Here is a 23664-nt window from a genome sequence, read left to right on the forward strand (position 1 = left end):
GGAGGAATAGGTTAAGGTTGTTGCGTGAGAATTAAGCACCGTTTAAGGTTTGACGGTTGATTGTGTGGAGTGCACGTGTTGGATTATTATGCGATCCACCGTGGCGGTTTATTTGGGACGGGAGATACTGGGGTTGGGCTGCAACTCCCAAACCGAAACATGGCCCACAAAACCTAACCCAATTGTTCCTGTTTTATCAAGATTTTGAAAACTTAAATAAAATAATAAATAAATTTTTTTCTTTTCTCTTTTTTATTTAATGAGAAATTCAAATTTTGATGCAACAGTGAGCTAAATCATAACCTTGTAATTCTTTTTATTCAAATTAGTTATTTATTTAAATTAAAATGATATAATTAAAATTATGGGCACAAGCCTCATTTGACAACTACAAGCTGGTATATTAAAATGGTGAAGTAGGCCAACACTGAAGGTCCAAACTGAAGAAGCCCATGGAAACTTCCAACAAGACTTTCTGCTTTTTTAACCATTTTTACATTTCAAAAAGTGGAGGTGACAACAGAACAGTTTTAATTCATTGAAGAATTTTGATTTGATAAAAATTTCAGCAAAGAGCAAGTGCGACAAGACATGAGGGACCAATCTCTTTTAGGTGAAAGTCCAGTTTCATGCACGCACCATGTTTTCTTTTTAAATTCAAAATAAAATCTAAATCGAAAAAACTTTGGGAATCCTCCTATTTTTCCTCATTGACTCTTGGTTTCTTTCAGGAAAAGTGATTTTGTTCTTGCACCTGCAAAGAAAATTACAAAAGCTAATGTAACGTAAGGAAATAAGGTCTATGAAAAAAAACAAAGCGTTTCCATGACCCTGACCCTACGAGGCAGTGAGGTGGAATATATTCGTTCCATTTCCACTCTCCACTCTTTCTTCATCTTCTTTTGTCTAATGCTGACAACAATTATCAGTCTATCAACGACAACGGCATGGACCACCATTTCAGCCTAAAACCGCTGCCCTTCTTTGACGTTACCATTCAACCTGATAGGAAACATGATAAGAGTATGTGATCACCCTTCCATTTCCATATTGATCTTTCCCTCTCAAGTGCAACGCTATCACCATGGAATAAGATTTTAAATCAGTCGTTCCTTACTACTTTCAACTACATTTGATGGTTGAAATTATCGAATTTTTGTTTTCTTGGTTTGATTTTGATGAAATAACCCTAAAGTTATGACCGATAAGATCAATTAAAAAAAGAGAATAAAAAGGTCACGAGCAGATCCCTGCCACTTCTTCACTGATCTAAAATAATGCAACCAGTGGTCCCATCACCGAAACCATCAACCCCATATGAATGGAAAATTTTGCACCATTTCAGAGGGGGCTAGGAGCTAAGATATCGCTGTCTCGTACATAAATGCGTCCATGCGACGTAAATACATATGAATAAAGACGAGGATAACAAGAAGCAAATATAAATTACATTCAGTCACAGCCAACATTATTGCTAGCCATCAAAGCACTACAATCACGAGTTTAACAAAGAAAAACACCATAGACGACCCCATGATGGCAGCATACAAACACGAAGTCTTTCCAACAATCAAAATTAAAAAGTGCCTCGTAAAGAAGGGGAAAAAATACTACACATCATACCAAACAACGGAAAACATTTGCATAACAATCTTGCACTCACACGAAATTATAAAACACAGGCCAATGGGAGATGAGAGAGATGGTGTCATCTGGGACCCTTCCGGCAAGTTGTTGAATGATGAAATGGGAGATGGCTCTTTTGCTCGTGCAATTTTCTACATCAAAGAAAAGGGAACCCACAACTATAACACTTGACGAGAATACAAAAAGGAAGATGAAAGTGAAGATTGGGACCCAAAACACCCAAGGGGCGTGCACTTGGCCCCCTTTATGGGGGTCCCTCTAGAACGCCCAGTCTTCTCATTCACACAACCAAACCCTCATGCCCAGGTGTGAGTGTTACTTTCTCTAAACCCCAAGATGAAGACTAATGATTCACCTTCCTTTATTGGGACACAAATACAGCACTAGGGATGCTTTCTCAAGAAAATAGAGATTTCATGCCAAAGCTTCTGGTTTCCAACTCAAATCATTGAAGAAAGACTTAAGAAGGGGGTTCAAGTTCTCTCTCTACCATCTTCTAATTCTCAGCTCCTTCATTGGAAGAACCCAAGTTATATGCAGCTCCATGCACAACAGTACATACTTCACTTATTTAACACGCTCCATTAACAATGACTAATAATGACAGACGCTACCACTAACACTACTAGTAAGAACAGCGGCAACTCAGAGAGTATTAAGTCCCAAAGTTTTGGCTTTGAGTTTCAGGGATTTCAGGTAATCAATAGCTTCATCAAGAACCATAATCGCATCCTTGCCCCCTCCACCTGGGATTATGTTTCGCAATATACTCACAGTGTCACGAATTTTATCCTTTCTCATTTTCTTGTTGCCTGAAGATGAATCCATATCACCAGACCCCAGATTTTGGCCATTGGCACGGATGGAATCAGAATCACCCTCATACTCCGAACATCTGTTACTAGCAGTGTCCATATGCAATGGCACATAATCATTACTGCTGTCAAGCAGTTTTCGCTTTTTAGTTAGTCCAGTAGAGCTAGCAACCTCTTCAGTGCCTCCTTCAAATTGCTCATCATAGGCTGTCATTATACCAGGAGAATGACCAGTGCTCGTAACTTCTTCATCTTCAGTATAATCACTATCGTCATCCGAATAAAGCAGGGCATTGAGCTCCTCAGTGTCTTCATGCATTTCACTTTGCACATCAGTCCGATTGTCATCAAATACATCTGTAGATATTGGTCGAGACTGAAGATTCGGGTTTACTTTAGCTATGGGATCTTCCCGATTAAAGTTACAAGCAGAAGGAAATTTTGGACCCCAAGAAGTCAGGCACTTGATAGGAGTCCCCAAAGCAGAACTCAAAATCAGTGTAGTTTGATCACCAGATTGATCAAAAACAAGAAATCTCTTCCGAGCACACCCAGACCCTGCCTTGGGGATAATATTTTCCATATGATTTTCATAAGGGCTAGATGGGAGTTGCTCTTTCAAGGGAGAGTTTGAAGCAGGCACAAAGACCTGTGGATAGCAGGGTAAACAGTAAAACCAGCCACGAGGCTCGATAACATGACCAACCTCCAAGTGAGGTAATTCAGTACTTGCATAAACTGGCGAAGTCCCAGTGGTTGAGACCATACTAGTGCTAAAGTTTATGAATTGAGGATTACTACTTTGCTGTCCCAAAGGATGTGGAGCAGCCACAGAATTCAAGTTGGGTGATTGCCAATCAAATTGCTGCTGAGGAAACCAGGATCCACAGCCTTCTCCCATCCAACCAGAACAATCACCTACAAAAAGAATCAACTTGAAAAGAATATTCCAAAGATTAAAAAGTAGATACTCATTAAACCAAGACCATTAACACATACCAGAAGTAGAATGCTGTACCAGTAGAAATAGCAGTTCACTTGCAGTTTCTCTCAAAAACAAGGAAAAAAACTAAAAACTCCAGCTTAACTTGAACGCGGAAATGTAAAAGTAATCTACGTAACGGGCTTGAGCAAATGACGGAAATATTCAGCCTGGCAAAAAACCCAAGAAAGGAAATTCAATAAAGACTTTGCATAAACTTTCTCACCAATCATCAATAACAAAAGAAAAAAGAACAAGCAATCTCACACACTAAGAAAAGAAATATAAACCAACGAAATACAATCACCAAACACAGGGGTATCTAATTCTTTCATAAAGACTTGTAAAAAGAATATCAGAAAGAAGGGAGAAATAAAGAAAGAAAAACCAACCTGGCAATCCTGAAGAGGTTGAAAGCATGCTATAACTCTAACTATAATGGTGGCACTCCCCGCAATACCATTTTCATACTTCAATTCCCGGAATCTTGTTCGGCTCGCTGCTTGGCACACCATAACTACGTCCCAACCCTTCAATATGGCAGAAAAAAGAGGACCTTCCCGACAACAACTTCCTAATACGTTATCAAGATAAACAGAAATTGAACTACTACAACTACTAATCTGCCTACCAGAATAAAATGATAACTCTTGGACTAACAAACTGAGAGATGGGTTTGAAGATGTTCAGCTAATCTGACGGACATAACAAGGAACGACAATGAAAAAAGTGGATCCCATGGAAGCCGGAAGAGTAAGACTACCGAGTAAAAAAGGCCGGATCTTGATGATCTAGATTTTGAAATTACAGAATCACTCTACAATACAAGTTCAAGGAGTTAACTTTTCGAAACACATCAATAGAAAGACTCAAACACCACCACATGCTGTTCCTTTTTCACTGCAAATCGCCACGGTTCACTTTTCTTTCTAACAGCCCCCAAAACAACCTATGCAACAACCCTGCAATTGCCAACAGGTTCATTATTTTAACATCAGAAACATAATCTCTTAACTAAAGCCATTGTATTAATCTAATGCAAAACAAAAACGAAGAACAAACATTTGATATTTTAGGTTAATAAGGATATTAAGGTGATAGGTGAACAGGTAAAGTAAAAGAGTGCCATTTCTTATTTCCTGCGACTGTTGAGTTCACGATACGAGGTTTTAAAACCTTTAGCATTAGATCTATTTTAGAGGGTTTTCCTCAAATTTTTCACAGTAATATTACATCAAATCTAATAATAGAAACTGTATGAAAACAAATTAACCAAAGCTATCAAAAATAGTATAAGGTATGAACTTTAACTCCAACAAAAGAGGAACTAGCAGTAAAAATAAACGAGCTAAAAAAATCCAGCAAGATAATCAAAGGCTTATTTTTACAAAAATCAACAAAACTAAACATATTAAAGCAAATGACTTGGAAATGAAAAACATCAAAGAAGCTGACAAAACTTACAGAAAAGAAGAAAGGAGAAGAAACCCAAATCCCAAATCAAGAAAACAAAAAACCCAACTTCAAATTGCTCTAATCCTTGAGCTCCGAAGAGAGAAAGAGACGCTGAAGCCTGAAACGACTTTTTTTTTTTTTAGCAGAGAGAAAAAAATTGTGGATTACAGTCCAAGACTCATAGGGTCCAAATTTATGGAACGGACAGCAGCTAAGATTAATACCACTTGATTATTATATAGAAAATTATATTGACGAAAATGTCCTTGAAACGCCCAAAAAAAAGAAAAGAAAGTTTGTTGAAATAAATAAATAAAAGTTAGAAAGAAATTATTGAAAAAATGTTTATTAAAGAAGGTTTGATAAGGGCGTGAGGAGTGCACGCAAGATATCAGTGAACAATGATGAAGCACAGTTTGAGTTCGTGTGATGGGTGTTAATGTTGCGGCCCCTCCTGGGTGATTTTATCATTACCCGTTTCGGGTTCGGGTTTTGGGTATTTTAATCTTTTGGGTTTAATTTCTTGTAACCCGAAACTAATGCTTTGTCCAAATGATAGAGCCATTTTTTCTTCAAAATGGAAAAGGAAAATTATAAAAACAAATATATATAAAGTATAAATAATAATTAAAATATTTTACTTTGTTAAATGAAAGATATTTTATAAATCAATAACAAAAAATATTGGATAGAATTTGTCAAATGGAACACCAATTCTATGATTGATAAGCTAAAAAACCAAAGATTAATGTATATACTATGACTATCATGATATAATATATTCGGTTGATGTTACGATTACCCAATTTTAAGCTAATTTGTGTTAGTTATTGATATAATTTAGAAGCTTAAATAATGCCTTGGTCCACATTAATTGAGAATTAAGTTAATTTAACTATGAAAATACAATGAATGTCGATTTGAATTATATTTTCCATGATCTATACGATTTCATTTGTTTATTTTCGTTTGAGCAAATTACACCTATGGACATCATAGGAGCATAATTGTCCAATTCGTATCTAGCAAAAAATTTTAAACATAATTTTAAATTTTATTTTAATAGATTATAATTATCATTAAAAAAATAATATTAATAAATTTAAATTTAAAATTAATAACATATACAATATATTTCTTAATCTTCAAAACATAGATATCCTTTTATACTAATAAAATTTTAATATTACTAGTGAATAATTATTTTTAATAAAAAATTCAGACACAAATTGCTTTATGGTATAAGTTATGGGAAAGAAGATCAAATTCAATAATTTAAGATGGATGATTTTGCTCTTCGAGGATGAAACGAAGCACACAATAATAATAAAAATCAGCACATCAAATCAATCCGAAAAGAAAAACTCGTGCAAATCACTAAAAATTGAGTGCAATCCCACAAATTATAAAGGGTAAAAAACAACTTGAATTCAAATGCCTTTTTGAGCATGTTCAAAACTTGGGAAGAGATCCAAAGTAAGAAAGAAAGCAAAAAACCCAAAAAGATAAAGATTGTGTAGCAAGTAGAGTTATATAAAAAACCCAAAAAGAGATGGTATCCAATGTTAGACATGAACACCAATAATCTGAAGCTTGACCATTCAAAGCATGAATCATAGAAAGATGATGGGACACCCCCATTGATCAGCTACCATTTGGTACATCATTTTTTGAACTCACAATCCTTCACCTGACAGTATACATCACTTGTTATTACACACTGGATGGCCTGGCTTTGGCTTTAGAATGGGAGGGGGAAAAAGGGTTTTTTATAGGTATATTGGCCCCCAAATAGAGTACAATTGTACTTTTCATTGATGTGATACATGGATATGGCTAAACCATCTCAATGGCCATCAAGATGGGATGGCCCCAACCCCCCCATGGATGATTTTGGACAGGATTTGTTTTTCTTTATTTGTATTATTCATTAAAATTTTACCAAATTTGGTTTATAATATTGATTTAAAATCAAATGTATAGACATCATGCTTTCTTCCTTTGATGTTTTTTAGTTGGGATTAGGTTGAACTTCTTGAAGTATCTTGAATTTTATTTACTTTTTGTCACTTTATTTTCAGTTCTTTAATTTTTTTTCAAAAAAATATTTACAAAATGATTTCATTAATTTAAGTCAATTTTGATATTTTTATTCAAAATTAATAAAATTCAATGTTAACTTGTATTAAAACAAATAAATTCGGCCATCATCTGTTATATATTAGCAAAATGAATGTTACTTGTTGTGCACTGTCCTAAAGTAACCAGACCCAACAGAATCTAATAAAAAAAACAAAGAACAACAATAAACAAATGAAAAGAGCAAAGCGCAAAAAGAAAGCCTGCTATGTCAAGTGAAGGAGGGGAGGGATGGTTTGCATTTCAAAAGATTAAAATAAGGGGGAAGAAGACCCATGATTTAATCACCTGAAAGAGATCTTATGCTAAGATAAGAAGATCCATTTGTCCATAATTATAAATGGAATTTTAAATATTAAAATAATGAAAATATATAATATTTATACTTTCATGCCCTCTTGTTTGGAGTGGAGGGAACATTCACATCCCCCTAATCAAGTTTTTTCTCCATCCTCGCCCAATCCCAGTGGGTCTACCCTTTTGGTAGATACCACTAAAACAACGATCCATTTAACAATACATTTATACGAGAATGAGATGTAAAGCAAGGATTCCTCTTCCTTCCCACGTTTCATCTGTTTTGTATAATCATCACATTCGTTTAAAAGAAAATTACATTCCGATTATAAAAAAAATATATATTAACGTTAAAATTTTAATTAATATATATTTAATATCATATTATATAAATCAATTGAATTAAATTTTATTTTTTATTTTTTACATATTAATTAATTAATAAGTCATTGGATTAAGCAAACAAGTGTCTATTTTTGAAAAATAAAATAAAATTTTGAATGTACAATTTAATTAATTTTTGTATATATCGATAAAATTATGTTACCATTGGCTGCTTAATCTGAATCTTGTAAGTGTCATTATATTGAAACTTTTACAACTTTTTTTTGGTCAAATATAATAGAATCAATTATCAAATGATGCCTGGAGAGAGACATGAGAGTGGTTGCGTTGTGGATTGACCACTTAACCGAAAGTCTTACCAAGTTTTCTTCCTTTAGTTTTTTTTTTTTTTTTTTTTTCTGATACAAATTAAAGGTCATATTAGCTTACCAACGAAGGGAAAAAAATATGGATGATTCTGTGTAACGCATCATCGCAAAATTTTAATATATTTTATTGGAGTTGCTTCCTTATTCACTTCCCAATGGACCCTCCATTTTATATTAGATGTGGCTAGTTGACGATGATGATTCGATTTATTCTTTATTGTTTTGTAAAAAAATATATTATATTAAGAAAATAAATCATAATATAAGATAAAAAGTAAATTTAAAATAATAAATATATTAAATATTATTTTTTGAAAATAATTAAATGAATAAAATAAAATAAATTTCAAATTCATTCCAATCTAATTTTCTCTCCTTAACCCTAATTCTTTAATAGGAAAAAATATCGACTGCTTAATGCTTGAAAAACTCAAATGGAAAAGTTGTATATATTTATATATATGTTGACTTTGTCGTTGGTAGCTGTTGGCATTACTAGAAGGGGGATTGCATACAAACGCAAATATGGCCTGGACTTGCTTTCCGTTAATCGCCAAACTTAAATTTCCATGTTTTCTGCCACTATAACTTGTTTAATCAAAGCGCACAAAATTTTCATTACCAAAGAAAGGGCGCGATTAGTGATTACCCCAACCATAAGCAATCAAAATGAAACACGTAGAGCTAACATGGACTGACACTGGTTTTTTTCTTTTTTTTTCCATCCAAGGCAAGATATAGGGGAGACAAAGGAAATTCCATTTTGGAGCGGCCATGTATATAAAACAGAAAACGTATGGTAATTGAGTTTTGGTGGGACATGAGACCATGGAGCCATTTGGTTGTGGATTCTCCAACAAAACATCCACGCTTAGAAAGCTAAAACCAATACCTCTCCCCTCCACCACTCCCGGACGCACTTAAAAAAACCCCCTTGTTTTTTTTTTTTTTTATTAAAAGGAAGAAATTCACGTGAGTTAGTTCAATTAGTAAAAAATATATATATTCAATTGGGATCCAGATTTAAAAATATATTTTTTTGAGAATAAAAACTTAAATATAAAAGAATATGACATTAAAATAATTCGCAAAAAAATTATATTTTAGTATAAAACTCAAGTAAAATTTAAAGGATCATATTATTCAAAAATTTTATTTAATAAAAAAATGGAGGGTAATGCGGAATTCATGTTCTCACATATTTTTATGCTGCAATCCACCTGTTTTTGTTAGACTTTTATCCCACTCTCCTTCATAGTTTACCAAAAAGAAAGGCCCCATTACAAATTAGTGTCAACCCATTACCCCCGTTTTAAAAGGGATATATGTAATTGGGAGATTGTTTAATTTCTTGATTGCAAATTTGAGTATGGGATGGAGGCTTTCCCATCATCAAATTAACACGTGCAATTGTGCACGCCTATGATTTCCCATATTAAAAATCTTCCTTCATTGTCCATTAATTCATCATTTTTCCTTTGAAGAAAAAAAGATTAACGTGTGAGGGATAATTAATTTGGTGTTTACATATTTGCTTTTTTACACGTTTGTTTCCCTTAGATTGCAAGGAAACTAACCCAAAAAAAATGATAAAAAAAAAACATTCCTATCATCATTTTCTTTTAGATGTGATGTTGAAGGCACGAATGAAGAACTGAAATGGGGCAATGAAGTTCCTTCTTCAATTCAAACTAAATTATATGGTTTTTTGACATTTTTTCTTAAAACAACTATCACTTAGGCATTTAATTTTGGGTGTATGTCTTTGAAAGCCAATATCCCGACATTGCGATAAGGGCAATTATAATTAATCAAACCCCTCTTAACAAAAAGCGCAAGTACACATTATTTTCGGAGAAATCTATATGGTAAACAAATTATTTTAGATACTAATTAATTACATGTGAGTTTAATTTATGAGTACTTGTATCCATTTCTAAGCAAATTATAAGAGCCATTAGCTATCCCACAAATCACTCCCTGCTTGTGCGTTACTCTTTCTAAACATAAAATGTAATTATTTCCCTCCATTACTTCAACTATTTTTCTCATTTAAAGTATCTAATATTGGATTATTCACCCAAATTCATAGTCTTAATTCGAATCAAATTGAGATTTAATATAGTTTTTAGAGCCAAATTAATCCCATTCAATTAAATTATTTTACAAATAATTAACTTAAAATAAAATTTAATAAAAAGATAAGTTGGATTTAAGCTCAATTTTGCTTTTTAAATGGAGTCCTAATAGATCCGATCCATAAACATCTTATACTTTTCACATTAGGATTAGGGTTTTCATTGCAAAATTTGAAAATGGGTTAACTTTTTTTTGTTTCCTCGTTAATTTACACTCTAAAGGTCAAAATTATCCACTTAAAACAGTAATGTAATTATCATATTGACTTTGAAACTATTGCACAAATGAGATTAATAATTCCTCATTCCCACGTAAGAATCATGAGATGATGGTGGCCTTAGTGCACTCTTCCCCTTCGTGAATAACACCGATACTTTTGGCCTTTGGGTAGGTATAAGTTGGACTTAATTTGGATTTTTTGGTTAAGATGCATTATTAGTAGGTAGACCAATCAAGTTGCTTCAACACTTTGTTATAATTGAGGTTAGTTCAATCAAGAAAGTGATAGTCATTATCAAAAGAGACTTCTTTTTTCTTTTTCTTTTTTTTTTCAGGTTCACTCAAAAACAAATCAAATGGGTTTGATTCTTTTTTTTTTTTTTCTCGTTTATGGCATGAGGTAAAATTGTGGTCTTTATCATGTCCTAACGCATGCATTTTGGAAAGAAAAAGCATTGCATATTCGAGCACTTAATCTAGAATGGTAAATTGGAATCTCCCTTTTTTTTTTCCAATTTAAATTTAGGTTAAAGTAAAATGACCACTAGGGAAATTTTATTGTAGAAAATCAAACAAAAGCTTGAAATTTTCCACTGCAGTGCTGGGAAAAGATTGGGAACTTTTTCCATGAAAGAATAGTTGATTGAAACTAGCATAGGATTATTAAAATACAAAATTTAACATTTTATTAATATATCATATCATTGCATTTATATATGTTTTTTATGTTTAAAAAACAAGTTTGATTTCCCCTTTCTCCAATATCAAAATAAAATAGCCTAGAACCGAAGTTGCATTAGGCATTTTTGTTTGCATTATTAGGGATTTTTTTTTCAAATAAAATAAGCTATTAAATGAATAACCCAACTCAATTTCTCTAAAAATCTAATAATATATATTTTTGTTTATTATCCATACTAATTAATTTCAACAAAAAAAAAATCAGTTGTAGAAAAATATTTTGTATTTTTTAAATTCATTTATGTTTCCTTATCATTTTAATATATTTAAATATTAAACTTAAAAATATAGCAACTTGATAATGTAAAAAAAAAATAAAAATCAAATGTCCAAAAGTAATAGAAACTTTGATTTTCTTCAAATAAAGGAACACAACAAATACTTCAACTTTCAAAAGTAAAATATATCTTATATAATTCAAAAAAGAAACTAAAAAAAAAAACCAAAAAAATCTCATCAAAAGTGATATTTTGAGGGTAATTAACTGCTAAATTCACAACTAAAGTACTTTTATTTTTAAAATTTTTTTATCAAAATATTTGGAGTATAAACATAAACCAATGACTTTCATTTACCATTGGCGGATAAACTAATTCTCCACTGGACCTTTTGAAGGGTATTATAGTCAACAAAAAAGCTCATTAAATTTTGCTTTGGTGCCTGCGTGCTTGACTTCCGCAAAATAGAGAGACTGAAATGGGAAGGTCAAAGTAGTCATTTCCCATCTCAATAAAATTTTGGAGAACTTTGAAAATTCAAGTTTTATCCTGGAAAAATTAAAAAATATAAGGGAAGACTTTGAGAGGGGAAAAAATAAAGTAAATAAAGGGCAGAAAATCTTGCAATCCGACACCAAAATCTTTAGTACAGTAAGGAATAGCAGACTTTTAAGGAAAAAAAAAATCAAAAGTCTCACACGCCCACGCGACGCACAAACCTTTTATTAACATGCCGCCTTATCTTTTCTCAACATATCCACGCCCCTTCGCTTGCGTACCTCCTCATCGACCCTCAGAGCCGCATGATTAATTTCCTTAACACGTGGAAGAATCATGCTGGTATAGTCTCAATTTAAAAAATAAAAAATTAAAAGGAATATATTTAAATTATTTTCGATAAAAAATAAATTTAATAAAAAATACAAATTCTTCTCTTTACAATTGATAAAGAAATCGGATGTTTTTATTAAAAAATGCAACAAACGCTTATCAAAATTAATTCTTTAGACTTTCATCTTATATTTTAATTTTATTTATTTAATTAATGAATTTTTTATAATTAAAATTATTTAAAATAAAATTTTAATAATTAAAATATAAAATATAAAATTTTGTCAATAAATTATATTACTATTAATAATTAACAAAGTTTAGAGATATAATCCTTGAATGACATTAATTAGATGATTGAATCAACATATTTTACCTTAATTTAAAATTTTAAGTAATTTATTAAAAGGTTATTATTTTTCTTTTCGGAAAAAAAAAAAAAAAAAAAGACAAAACTCTGCATCAGCATCACCGTTGGGATCTTACTAAAGAGCGCATGCATTTGGGCACGCTTTGGCTCGCGCTCCCATAAGAGAGAGAAATTGATTGATTTTGGTTTTTTATTTTATTAATTTTAAAAAACTTTGAAAACAGGGTATTAGACTTTTAGTTGTTGGGTCAAAGTATTGTTAAATGGAATGGCATGCACGCGAGGGGATAGTGTGACAGGCGGGTGTACGGAGAGATATAGGAGGGGTGGGATCGGGGATCGAGTTACGGATAACTGACACGTGTACTGGGATTTTTTTTTGGGGACCGCCAAAATCAGCGACTTCTGCGGACGCTTAGCCGCCAGTGGCGTGCTTTCTGGCGTGTTTTAACTACGAGTTTCTTTTTTTCTTTAAATTTCTTTTCCTCACTTTTTTGTGCGGTTTATACGGTGATTCCAGGCAGTGGTAAGTCTTGTGATTTCCATATTTTCCTTTTGCCCCTTCATTTTCCTTTAATATTATTTACGCCCTTACTTACCTGTCAATTTTCTTTTTTTTTTTTTTAAGTCTCATTAATAATCTCTTCTTAGTGCAAAATGGAAAGAAATTTGGTTAGCAACAATCAAAATTGATATCTAAAAACTTCACCTCTTAATTAGTCACATGAATTTAATATAATATGTAGAAAATTTGTTTGACCGACCATTTTCACACTTAGCTATTTTTACATTACATATAAATTTATAATTACCCAAATTTAAAAATGACAAAAGTGCTAAAGGAGATTAATCAAGAGTTGAGATTTATAAGGATTAAATATTTTACATATGATTTGTAAATTTATTATAAGTTTTCGTCAAAATTTATAGTAAGTTAAGATCTTAAATTAACGTAATCTTTCATTACAAATTTTTTTATAAAAAAAAGTATAGATTTATAATTATGCTAGTTTGAAAGTGGCAAAACATGATCAATTCATGAAAACTAATCAAATTGACATAATAGCCTTCAAAACTGAAGCAAGTGGTCATTACTTATTTTCTTTTAAAAGAAAAAAGTGGCTTGGAAAAGATCATGTTTACATGCCATAAGTGACAAGTTTTATACGATCTTAAAGTGCCAATTGCCAAATGTTCTCGTTATTTTAACTATAAATAGTTTCTAACATAATGCATGTTCTCATCAGGATAATTATAAAAACCCTTGATCAATACATATGATAAAGATTGTAAAGCTGAAAATGCACGCAAGTGATGAACTCACTCCCAATGATAATAGGTGATAACATAGTCAAAATAAGCTCCTGAAACTAAAGAATATAGTAAGAAATATATTGATACAAATTATAGTCCATGCCAAACTTGCATTTGTTTCGATGATGAGCTTGTTCTATCACCTCTTATTTTTAGTCAATGGGTGTTTTTCTTTGACTAATGCAGAAGCTCATGCTTTTACTTCATGGGCAATAGCTCAGGAATTCTAGAATCTTGAGACTTTGTAAAAATGAACCAATTTGTTCTTATTCTGTAAAAAATTCCCCGCATTGAATTTATTTGTATTTGTTCCAAAGTTGCATATTCATATCATGATTCATTCCATGAAAATTCTGTTAAAAAACATCTAACATCACATGAAATGATTAGCTTTGAAATACTTTAGATGAACTTTCAAGGGCAAATTATTAATCTAATATTCCATTGCCCGTTATCAACAGTTATATGATTTGTTGAGAAAATCAAAATTTAATCTTTAACAACTTTAAATATAAAAAATATGTTAATTCTAATTTATGGTAAATTTAAATTTGTTAATTAAAATGATATTGATTAAAACTTCATTGTTTCTAAATTAAGTGCTTTTTATATTACACAAAATCATTACGTGCTAAATTTAAAAATTTATGTTCGATAGTATATCATGTTGAATTCAATAACCTTACTGTATTAATCATATATTTGAAATTTCATACTTTTTATTGAGTATTAAGATATTCTATGTTGTCATATACGATTTCAAGTTTTTATATTGTCAAATATGTTTAATTAAGAGAGTTACTTCTTTTACAAGTTAAAGTATGAATCTTCAACTTCAAAATCACCAAAAAAAAATGAGACAAGGGTATTATTAATTACTAATTACTAATTACTAATTACCCTTGTATTTTTTTTTTTTTAACAAATCGGAGCAAATTTTTGGGCAACGTGGGAGAAGAAACCCAGAGAAAAAATGGGGGAAAATGTAGAAGAAAAATGCAAAAGGATGGGTGAGAAGCAAAGAATGTAGGAAAGTATGGGGACAAAGAGTTAAAAAAATAGAAAGTGAAAGTGGGTTAGCTTTTGAGTAGTTGTGCGCATGGCATGGGCCAGTGAGAGTCAACCTGTCCACATTATCGAGTACCAAAAGTACCACTATTACCGTACCGAGATGGGCAGCCAGACATAGAGAGAGAGAGGCAGGCTGAGTGTGCCCCGTGATAGATTAGATTCCCATTGAGTCGTCAACCTTCGGGGCTAGTACGAGCACCGGGTTGCTTACCCCTCTCTTTCAAGTAGATAGAATTCAGGGGTCAATCTTTTTCTCTACCGTCCCAAACGTCGTCGCTGTGGTCCTTGGATTGATTTTTGATAGCTTTGATTTGAATCAATTAAATGATAGAGACAACTGTCCAGCAAAACCCCAATAAATCAATTATCAGGTAAATGGAAGACGAGGCGTAATTTAACGCTAAATCATTTGTGTAAAAGAGTTTAGTACTTAATTTATTTATATTTATGAATTAAAAAAAATTATTAATTATAAAAAAATTGAATCATATCAAATCATCAATATTTAACTTTATACAAATCAATTAATCCCTATTTAACAAACAAATAGACATTTATAAATCTACTTATTTTCTTTTAATTTTATGAATCTATTTTAAATCAAATATCCACATCCATGGACCATTTTATTTTTTTAATGAATAATTTCAAATCAAACATTCATATTCATAGATATTTTTATTCTCCTTTAATCTCATTGAATATCCCAAACCAAACATCTAAACATAAATTACTTAAAAATACTCTCAATCTCCTTTAATCAAATATTTAATCAAATGTAAAACCTTATAACTATTTTTATCTATTTCTCTCATACTTCACCTTATTGGTTATTATCAGAGAAATGCTTAGATTTTAATGGGCTCAATGACTATTTGCATAGAAAGTAGCCCAATTGCAGTCAACTATCTACCCTTCAATTATTGGAGGTCCAACATAGCTTCAAAAGAGACACTTATCTTTGTCTGGCTTTATTATTTAAGAAGACCGACCCGAATCTTTTACCTGTTCTCCAATCAATCTCAAGACTGGTCGAGCTTAACCGCTTTTTTATTTTTCCTTTCCTTATTTGCCTGAGGTATGGAGCCACAATCGTTGTCCATTGATAGATCGCATCTCTATAATTTTTAGCATTTTTGTCCAATTTTCTACCCAACCTCCTTTGTTTATACATGCTCTGATCTCTTAAACAATGTAACCGAGAGGCGGCAGAGCATGTCTTGATATATAGAATTTATATGACAAGTGTCAATTTGTAACGATGAACGCAGATTTGGACAGTTATATCACTGAATAAAGTGTTAGAATAAAACAAATGACTGGTGTACCAAACAAAAGTCAAAATAAACACAACAGCTTTATCTTAAATGTTCAGCAGGAAGAGATACGGAAACAGCTTACTCTTATCTTCAACAGTGAATAAAATATCATCGATATGCTCAGTTGCATGTATTGGTCCTTTTGCAACTTGGGTTGTTGACATTATTTTAACTCTTGTTTCCAGTGGCTGCATGTCGACATTGATATCTCAGTTTGGGATAATTAGCCCCTTGTTTTCAAGCTCTCTTCTTTTTCCGGGGTCTAGTTCATTTTTTGGTAGTTTGATTAGGGCCTTGAGTATTGTTGTGATTCCTTTTTTGTTTTAATGGGATTATTCATGTCGCATTTGGAGTCGTCAAAGTAGTTAAATTGTAAGCGATGTTCTTAGCAATAAGTGGTCAGGTTGAGGCCGTTTGCGAATCTTTTACATGGCAGAGGCGGCCGAATGTAATGCCAATCCTAATTTCTGGATCAAGGCTGTTAATGGGATGGCTCAGAAATTGAATGTATTGCATTTTAACGTGTCATATCTCTGGGCTTCAGCAGGCCTCATATGTCTTTACCGAGTAAAATCAGAGGACTGTAAACCAAGTTGAACTCAGAGTTTAATTAAGTTAATTCATACATTTATTTTTAAGAATTGACATTTAATGTATTTAGAATTTAAATCACAATATTTATTATTCGTTGTCTATCCGAAGCTGCGAGCTCTTTGGGGAAAAAAAAATCTAATCCAAGTTTAGAAACGCCATGACTTTGAAACCTTTCCTCCCCCACCCACTCATTTTAGCTTTACCTAAGGTTTCATTTTCATGTTTGAAACAGAGAAATTAGCATCATTTGCATCGTATTCATGGGGGGATGAAAGCATTCTCTGCCTTCATTACCAAAGGAAAGCTAAAGAAATAAAGGGCTTCCATCTTTTGATCAATTGGATTTGATCCAACCATTGGCCTTGTTAAAGTTCCAAGTATTTGGTGCAGTTTAGCTTCTCCTCATGGTCAAATTGGTCATGGTTCAATGCCTGGAATAATCCTTTATTAGCTGATATGTACCCTCGTGGGGGCCCAATAACCAATACCTGAGGCCTAAATTAAAATTTTTAAAGATTTTATTTATTGGCACTTTTAGTGCTGTGCTGCCCAGCCCAGCCCAGTAATATTTAAATATAGTCATCAAACTATTTTGCAGGATCCTCCTTTTTAACTTTTTCTTTAATTTTATCATTTCAATACCGTATATCAAGCCAAAAAAAGAAAGGGAAAATGTGCTTCTAATTTTGTTTGTCTTGGGTTCCTCTTGTTTCTTTGTCTTTTCTATATGCCCATCTTCAAAATTTACGATATTAAAATGATAATCATAGCAACACAAACCAATAATTTTTGCAAATCTATCTCATATTACTATATATTATATATATATATATTTTTTGCTTTTCATTTTTCTTGCTCCAAAAAACCTCCACCATACAAGATGCTGTATCTCACAAAGCAGAACAACTGTTCTTTTTTTACTTTCCCCATTTGCCCCACTTCTCTAGTGCTATTACTAGCTGTTAAGAAGTCTAAAATTTAACAGCTGGTGACCCCTAGCCATGCCAGGAGCATGAAATGCCTTGATCCAATCCTCCATACTCAGTCCATGGCACAAATTATTGTAGACCACTTTCCATTCATGTAGCATTTTGTCCCCTTCCTTTCCCCTCAAATTTCCATCCTCCCTCTTTCTCCCATCCTGTACTTTTTGGTTTTACCTTTTGGTCCAGATCTCCTAAACAAAACACACTCAAAGCTACCACGTAACAATAACAAACGTAGTGAATATCCCTAGCATCTTGATCTTCCATCAGTTTTACAGCTGCACTTCACATGATCTGTTTAGCTTTCTCCTTTTGATACTGGGACTACTATTTGTATGTGAAGAACTTGAACATGACCCAACTGTCGTGTTATCACTTTTATAACTCAAGCATGGGGCATCCAGAACCCCAATAGGGCTGTGAGGCACAGATGGGACAGATGCATTACCTTCCTTAACAGACCCACCAACCAATGACAAATCATGTACCAATTCCACACACTTCGTCACTCTCTCCTGCAAAAAAAAAAAAAAAATCATTCAAACCATGTGCTAGTTCAATCTAATTACCAAGTATCAAACCCTAAACAGCAAAAGCAACCATCTATGTTCCCTTTTTGGTTTGAATTTTGGACCACCAGCTTTTACCTTTTGTACATGCTGTGTAAGAACAGAAATTGCTTTCTCAGTGTCCACTGTTCTGGTTTCTACAGCAACAGACATTGCCACTGCTGCTGCAATCTCAGAAGGCTTGAATTCCAAGAAGTCAATCCCTGCATTCAATTCCCACCCACCAAAAAACATCAGACCCCTCTCAAACCTCTCATCATATTTGAGACCACTGCACACAAAAAATTATTGCAAAAATAGTACACTTGTCCGCGTGCAACCGCGGAGAACAGAGAGAGGTACCTTTTATTGTGCTTGAGATGAGTTGGATTGATCTCAAGATTGAACTTCTAAGCGGGATTTTATCATCATTAAGCTTGTAAAGGAAATAGTCTAAGAAGGAGAATGGGGTGATTGCTTGCATTCTCCAACTCAAGGTACTTAACACTAGAAGCTCCATTCTTTGTATAGTTCTAGCCTCAAACACAAATTTAGATTCTCCCACCTGTTAATCACTAAAACTATTAGATCAAAACCCAAATTACAACACCTAAGAAAACTACTGCCTCAGGTTGATTTTAACCTGTAAATCTAAAATTAATGGAACTTCAGTCTCCTCCATTTTGGCTGCAAGAGATAGACATGCTACGGCTAGTAATTGCATCATCCAAGCTTTACCCTTCTGCATCATCCGAGATTAATAGATAAAATCAGTCAATAGAGTTTAGTGCAAGGTTAGGTCTAAAAACGAAGAATCTCGTGTTTGACTGGTTTTTAACTCACGGGTAATTCATATGCAGACAGAAACCTGTCCAAGTAGTTTATCGATAAATACGCACAAAGAGGTCCAAAACCGAAATGGACGTGAACCTGTTGAAGAAACAGAGCAACTAAAATCAACCATGAAACAAGCTCAAAAGAAAGGAATGATGAAGGCAAATAATTGAATCGAACAGGGAAGGAAGCACAACAGCTCATATCCTACAACAAGAACTCTAATAAAGAGAAAGGGAACATACAAAAAGCAGAAATAGTTTCAAAATGATGAGAAAGAAATGAAGAGATAAATACAATTAACAAATCAGCATTGGCCCCAATAGCAGATAAAGAAAAGAGCCCACCAAACACATTTCAGAGTATATGAAATAAAAAATGATGCCAAAACAAAGAGAAGACCAAACCCAGTTCATTTCATCAACCCCAAGGAGTTTTGAAAACGTAATCAGGATTAATAAAAAAAAAAGGGGTTTATAAACCATATAAATCTGAGAAGAAAACAAGACTTTAACCCTGAAACAATCCTAAATTTCTAATACCGACGTAACAAGTCCTACAGTGAAATAAAAGCACTCCCTTCATAAAAACTCATAAATGTGAAACATACTCATTCATTAATATAAGTGAAAGATAAAGAAAGACGATGACTCATTTCTGAGTTAACCCACCTTCCCAATCCAATCAACAGCTTCTTTTCTAGCCGTCAAGTCCAAATCTCCACTTTGTAGCCTCTTCAAGTAATCAAAATTAGGCAAATGTTGATGTTCTTTCTCAACCATCAAAGCCAAACACTCCTCACTCTGCAATGGCAACCCATCTTCATGAACACCATTAAAGACCCGATTTTGGTTCAAGTTTCGATAATATCTATGATTCCATGTTGCCCCAAACCCTTCCAGCTCAGAACCACCAGCGCAGTAATCATTATCATAAAAAATGCTGTTGTTGTCTTCTGAACATAGAAGACTCGAAACTGCACAATCAAAACTTGGTTCCATTGCAGACAAAAACCTCTCAAAAAAAAAAAAAACACTCTCTTTATCTTATCTTCTAAACAAGAAATGGTAATAACAGCGTGGGTTTATATGTGGAAAAATTTTCTCTTTTAATCAAAGAATTTAAGAACAAAGAAATGGGATTTTAAGGGTATAATAATTTATATAAGAGTGGAAACAATATTAGAGAGTGAAGCTGAAACAGTCTCCTCCTCCCTCCCTCTCTCTCTCTCTCAGAGATTTCAGGGGCTTGAAAAGACTACTCAAGAGAGGGCCTCTTAAGAAGCAAATCAGTGCCCCTTTTAGGGTAAAAGCAAGAGAGAGAGTGACAGGTAGTGAGACTGTGACTGAGAGAAGAAGAGTGAGAATCAGAAGCGAAATGTAAGCGCAAAATATGGACATCAACAAGGGCAAATACAAGATTTTTTTAAGAAAGAGAAGAGATGGATGGGTTATTGTGTCATTGTCTGTTCATCAAGATGTCTTTGGAATCGGCACCCTTAGCCTTGGTGCTTTTTGAGCGTTTCCTCCTTGTTTACAGCAAACTGAGTAACAAGTTAATTTCTTTGTCTGTTTTGCTTCTCACAGTATAAAATTAGCTGGCATCAATTTTTTTATTATATATTTTTTGGCCGCGGTCCAACTGAGCTAATCCTGAATTAATCTTCTTTCAAACTGGCGGGAATTTTGTAAATTAACGACCCATCAGAAAATGGAGCTAACATCTGAACAAAAAAAAAAAAAAAAAAAGGAATATGGAGCTAACACATCAACGTGTAATTTTACCTTTTTTATGCGGGAGATAGGGTATAATTGAGAATGAATTTTGTTATTTTTATATCTATTCACCTAATTAAATTTTAAAATATTATTTTTTATTATTTATTAAATTTAACAAATAAATATAAATAAACAAAAATAATCTGTGCGTGAAATGCTAATTAAATAGTTATGCTTCTAATATAAATCAATCAAATTATATTTATAATTTATTTATTTAATTAATAAAATTTAAAATATTATTCAATCATTTATTGTATTTAATAATAAAAATTAAACTTGTTAGTCTAATATTTTATTTGGTTACAGTTCTAGCTAAAATAAGAGAATGAAGAAGAAAACGACAGGTCTAGATTTGCAATTTAGACAAAGTGGCAGGACAAGATTGTGAGACTGAAACAAGATGAAAGTGACCTATGAAAATGGTGATTATGGTTCAATTTGAATTCGATTCACTTCGATTTTTACGGATATTAAATAATATTATAAAAATTTAATTTTAATTTAAATTGAATAAAAATTAATCAGTTTAATTTGATTTAATTTATTCATTTTAATTTATTAATTTATCTATTGTTTTAATATATTTAAATAAATTTTATATAAAATTATTATTTTTTATTTTATAAAATTTTAAAATGTATATAAAAATTTAAAAAATAATTTAATTCAATTCAATTTTTTAAAATTTAATTTAAATTTGATCTAACTCCAACAAAAAATTTAATTTAAACTAAATTGAACACTAAATTTCAAATGGATTTTCGAATTTTTTTGATTTTTTTTCTTACAATTAAGAGCAGTGACCCTTTTTTTTGTCCCATGCTGACGCGCGTCATCTGATATTATCAGCCAATGACCGGAAACAAACGATTCTTGCAGAATTTACAATAATGACCACCTTTTGACTCTTTCGGCTTTTTTATACGTACTTTGTACAGAACAAAAAGTATTATTATTTTTCCCTTTTATACGCTTTCGGTTATGAAATGTAATCCTTTTTTTTTTTTTCACTCACATGGGGTAATTCTCAAATGGTTGCTAGGACTGTACTATTTCAGCAACAGTTCATCCACAGCAATTTCTTACAATTTTGGAATTTAGTGCGTTGAATTGTTTGGAAGACAGGAAATATTTTGGTATTTGGTCAAAATTCAGAGCTTTGGTTGAATTAGTCAATTAGTACATTTGGTATGGTTATTTGCCTTAATTTGTTAAAAGTGAAATTCGTTTCCTAAATTTATGTTTCTATGATTGCCAATATATTTTGTATAGTTTCTTTGAATATCATGTGATGGATCTACTAAATATAAGTTTTAAACATTTTCTTTGGCTATGTCACTTTATATTTTTTGGAAAGTAAAAATAATAATTTTTTTAAATTTATAACTTTATTTAAATAAATTATTATATTTTTATTACATTCAAATAAATCATTAATTTTTAATTTATATTTCAATAAATATTTAATTTATACTCAAATAAACTCTTAAATTTTTAATTATATCTAAAATTTTTTAACATAAATCATTTTTCTATTTGAAATAGTGATTTATTTAGATATAAATCAATATATACAAATTTATTTGAATACAACAAAAGTATTGAAACTTATTTTTAAAAAATAGAATTATTCAATGAATTTTAATATTTTAATTTTGTTAAATGACATGACATCCTCATAATCTAAAAAGAATTTATAATGAATTCAAAATTTAATTCGTATAATTATTTTTAAGATATAATATTTAATAAATTTAAATATTATATTTTAATATCTATAATTTTTTTTTATAATTGAATCTAGGTGAGATGATTTAAATTGTCATTCAAATTAATGCTTAGTTTCTTAATGATTAATACAACTCAACAAAAGAAGTAGAAACAAAATGGCATTTGTTATCAGCGGGAAATCAAGTACACTTTCCAATTATTTATGAATAAACTTTGATGCCATGACATCATAACTCTGATGAAAAACTTGAATTCACAGCTGAAGATACAGTTCAATATCACCCTTTCAAAGCTGTACTAAGGTAGAACTTTCAAACTTGTATCAAATTCAATGCATGATGATATCCATTAACCTGGCATAATTTCCATACCAGATTTTCTTGTTTTCAAACATTCATTTTCCCCGTTTGTGTTGAATGAACTGTTTCTTTTTCCTTTTAAAACAGATGCTGGAACTCACGATTTCTACTTAAATCGTTTCGAGTTGAGTTATGGCAATCATTATCGAGAATTAAGGTTGAAGTTGGTGACCTAGTTATGGTGAAATCAAGGAGACTTTGATGAAATTGTTCCTTATCCATCTACTCTGTACAAGTATTTGCTATGACAGATTGTGTAGTATACGATAATACTAGTATATATACCTATATAAATTGATTTTCATACTTAATTCATTCTTATAGAGGAAAAAGAATCTAAAGGGTATATCAAGTAGCATTAAGTGAAACAGCATGACACACATGGAACCAGGCAGGTGCTGTTTAAGTGACCGGAAAAGCTAGAAGAATTATAATGATGATGCATTAGAAATTTTCTCAAAATCAGCCAAACAAAAACATCTTTGTTTGTAGGAAACAAAAGAAAGATTAAAGTGTTGTGTTTTTGTCGGCCAAAGAATCACAAAAAGGAATGAATTTTTC

General features: G+C 31.9%; 2 protein-coding genes across 2 annotated transcripts; both read right to left on the bottom strand.

Annotated features, from left to right (window-relative positions):
- Window positions 1-1426: 1426 nt before the first annotated feature.
- On the bottom strand, window positions 1427-3601 carry LOC111312438 (transcription factor bHLH145-like). Its single transcript, XM_022912682.2, has 2 exons — window positions 3462-3601; window positions 1427-3380 (listed from the first exon to the last, which is right to left on the bottom strand). Exon 2 carries the CDS (start codon window positions 3361-3363, stop codon window positions 2293-2295), a length of 1071 nt encoding a protein of 356 aa, XP_022768417.2. The 5' UTR covers window positions 3364-3380; window positions 3462-3601; the 3' UTR covers window positions 1427-2292.
- A 14015-nt stretch (window positions 3602-17616) lies between these two features.
- LOC111311307 (cyclin-D3-1-like) lies at window positions 17617-20717 on the bottom strand. Its single transcript, XM_022910681.2, has 6 exons — window positions 19904-20717; window positions 19242-19328; window positions 19042-19140; window positions 18762-18963; window positions 18498-18622; window positions 17617-18365 (listed from the first exon to the last, which is right to left on the bottom strand). The coding sequence occupies exons 1-6, from the start codon at window positions 20231-20233 to the stop codon at window positions 18123-18125; spliced, it is 1086 nt and encodes a 361-aa protein (XP_022766416.1). The 5' UTR covers window positions 20234-20717; the 3' UTR covers window positions 17617-18122.
- Window positions 20718-23664: the final 2947 nt, after the last annotated feature.

Source organism: Durio zibethinus, chromosome 1 (assembly GCF_047325235.1).
Source record: "Durio zibethinus cultivar Kanyao isolate XHJ-2024 chromosome 1, ASM4732523v1, whole genome shotgun sequence".
Taxonomy (NCBI): Eukaryota; Viridiplantae; Streptophyta; class Magnoliopsida; order Malvales; family Malvaceae; genus Durio; species Durio zibethinus.